The 2,144-nt window shown below is 40.9% G+C and overlaps 1 protein-coding gene across 1 annotated transcript in view; it reads left to right on the top strand.

Annotated features, from left to right (window-relative positions):
• Positions 1-338: 338 nt before the first annotated feature.
• The window catches only part of LOC109959391 (uncharacterized serine-rich protein C215.13-like), a 13,430-nt gene continuing 11,624 nt past the window's right edge, over positions 339-2,144 (top strand). Inside the window, exon 1 of the mRNA XM_020598695.1 lies at positions 339-523. Within this exon, the coding sequence (XP_020454351.1) occupies positions 380-523 (144 nt within the window). The 5' untranslated portion in view covers positions 339-379. The remainder of the gene's footprint in view (positions 524-2,144) is intronic.

The following is a 2,144-nucleotide window of genomic DNA, read 5'->3' as shown; positions in this document are numbered from 1 at the left end:
CTCTTATTATAGTCCAAATAGAGAAGACAAAACCAGCCTGATTGGTGTGTCCAGTGGTTTAGATTACTGTCATTTTCTCTGTTTCTTTAGAGACTGTCAATCTCTCTTTACTTAGAGCACAGTTCATACATAATTTTAGTAGAAAATGTTGTTCTTTTTGGGATTATACCAAGACCCCCAGCAGTGTAAGTGTTTTCTTCATTTGAATATGTTTTATTTTGAATTTCATTACATTTCATCTTCACCTCACCCACTGCCCACTACCACCAAGCCCACTAATACAAAGTCCCCCCCCCCCCACCATTACCACGACTACTTCCACCACTGCAGCTTTTCCAAGAAGGAATGTATCTCAAGTTTGCTGGTGGCCGGCGGACTGATGATACTCTGTGTTATCCTGCTGGTTTCTAGTTTGTTGTTGACATGGAAGGTGTGCCACTTGAACAGACGCCTCAAGATGCTGAGCAGCAATGGTGACCTGGTCAGCAACACTGAATACTGGATGGGAAATGCCAAGAAGAACCAAAGCAATTCCAAGGAGGAAGCCAAAGAGAGCAGTAGAGTTGTGTGGCAAAGAGATTCCTGAGCAACTGCCTTCACTTCTCTACTGCTGGTTGACAGTAACTGACTGATGCTCTCATTTCTTTCTTATTTGTATGTTATAAATATCTAAATAGAAAATAGGAATACAATAAAATGGGGCTTGTCATGTACCAACAGAGAGGACAGTGTTTTTTTACTCTAGTTATTGCCTTTCTAATAGTCATATCATGTCATTGATATCATTGAATGGTACAGTAGCTCAGCTGTTTTGCGTCATGTCCAAACAAGAGCTTAATAACTGCTAGATAGCAAATTTCAGTTTCAGTTGTTGCTGTCTAAGTGTTTATACCTGATATGCAAACAACTGAAACATCTTTCATGTGCAAATGAAAAAAGAAACATACTGAAATTGGTGTTTTATAAAACTATGGAGAAATGCAGACAAACATAAATGTCAAGTCTCATCACTTCACCTTATCCAAGAAACAAGCTGGAAGTTTGATTCTATGTCAGAGTTCTTAGACTAGAACAAAACGGGACATGTGGAAACCTAATCGTGTATTTACTTATAACAATAATTTTGCATTTTACTGACCAATCAGTGGAGCATCTCAGTAGGATTATCAGTAGTGTTTAAAGAGAGATAACAGGCTAGTTGTTGTCTCAGGGGGATAAAAAGCCACCAATATGCAGAAGAACTCTCATTTCTCCAAGGCTTACACACATAGCAGCCTTGTAAGCGCACACTGGGAAAAGTCACATACAAAGCACAAAATGACAATGTTTTGTTGGACTATTCTTTTTATTGTTAGGAAAAAAAGCTTGTATCAGCAGTGTAGTCAAGTTCAAAGTGTTTATTTGTCATATGCACAGTTAGGAAACGTGTTTCCCTGTACAATGAAATTCTTACTTTGCCGTCCACATGAATGCGACAAAATACAAATAAATATAAAGTAGATAAATAAGTAACACAAAATCTAAGACACTTTAAGCAGCAAATGCAGAAGTATAATAAAACTATATAAGAATATAACAGAATGTATGCTGCATGGGAGCAGCATGTGCAGCAGTCAACAATCAGTGTGCAAACTGAGAATGTAAACAGTACAGGTCGACAGTACATGACGTATTTCCTGGTAATAAACTCCTCAGCTGTTTAGGAGTCTGATGGAGGGAAAGAAAGAGTTTTTCAGTCTAGTGGTCCTACATTTCACACTTCTGAACCTCCGGACAGAGAGTAGGGAGGCGAACAGTTCATGCTGAGGGTGAGTTGGATCTTTGAGGATGGAGGCAGCTTTCCTACGCACCCTGTGGTGGTAAATGCTCTGCAGAGAGGGCAGGGGAGTCCTGATGATCTTCTTTGCTGTCTTTACCATTCTCTGCAAGCGTTTGTGGTCCATAGCAGTAGTGCTGCCGTACCAGACAGTGATGCAGCTGGTCAAGATGCTCTCAATGATGTAGCTGTAGAAGTTGCTGAGGATCCTAGGCGACATGCCAAACCTCCTCAGCCTCCTCTGGATGTACAGCCGCCGTTGGGCCTTCTTGACCAGCTGTGTGGTGTTAAGTGTCCAAGTGAGGTCCTCACTGATGTGGACGCACAG

The sequence above is a fragment of the Monopterus albus genome, unplaced genomic scaffold (genome assembly GCF_001952655.1).
Source record: "Monopterus albus unplaced genomic scaffold, M_albus_1.0 scaffold39.1, whole genome shotgun sequence".
In the NCBI taxonomy this organism is placed as follows: Eukaryota; Metazoa; Chordata; class Actinopteri; order Synbranchiformes; family Synbranchidae; genus Monopterus; species Monopterus albus.
This window is presented reverse-complemented; position numbering and strand designations above follow the sequence as displayed.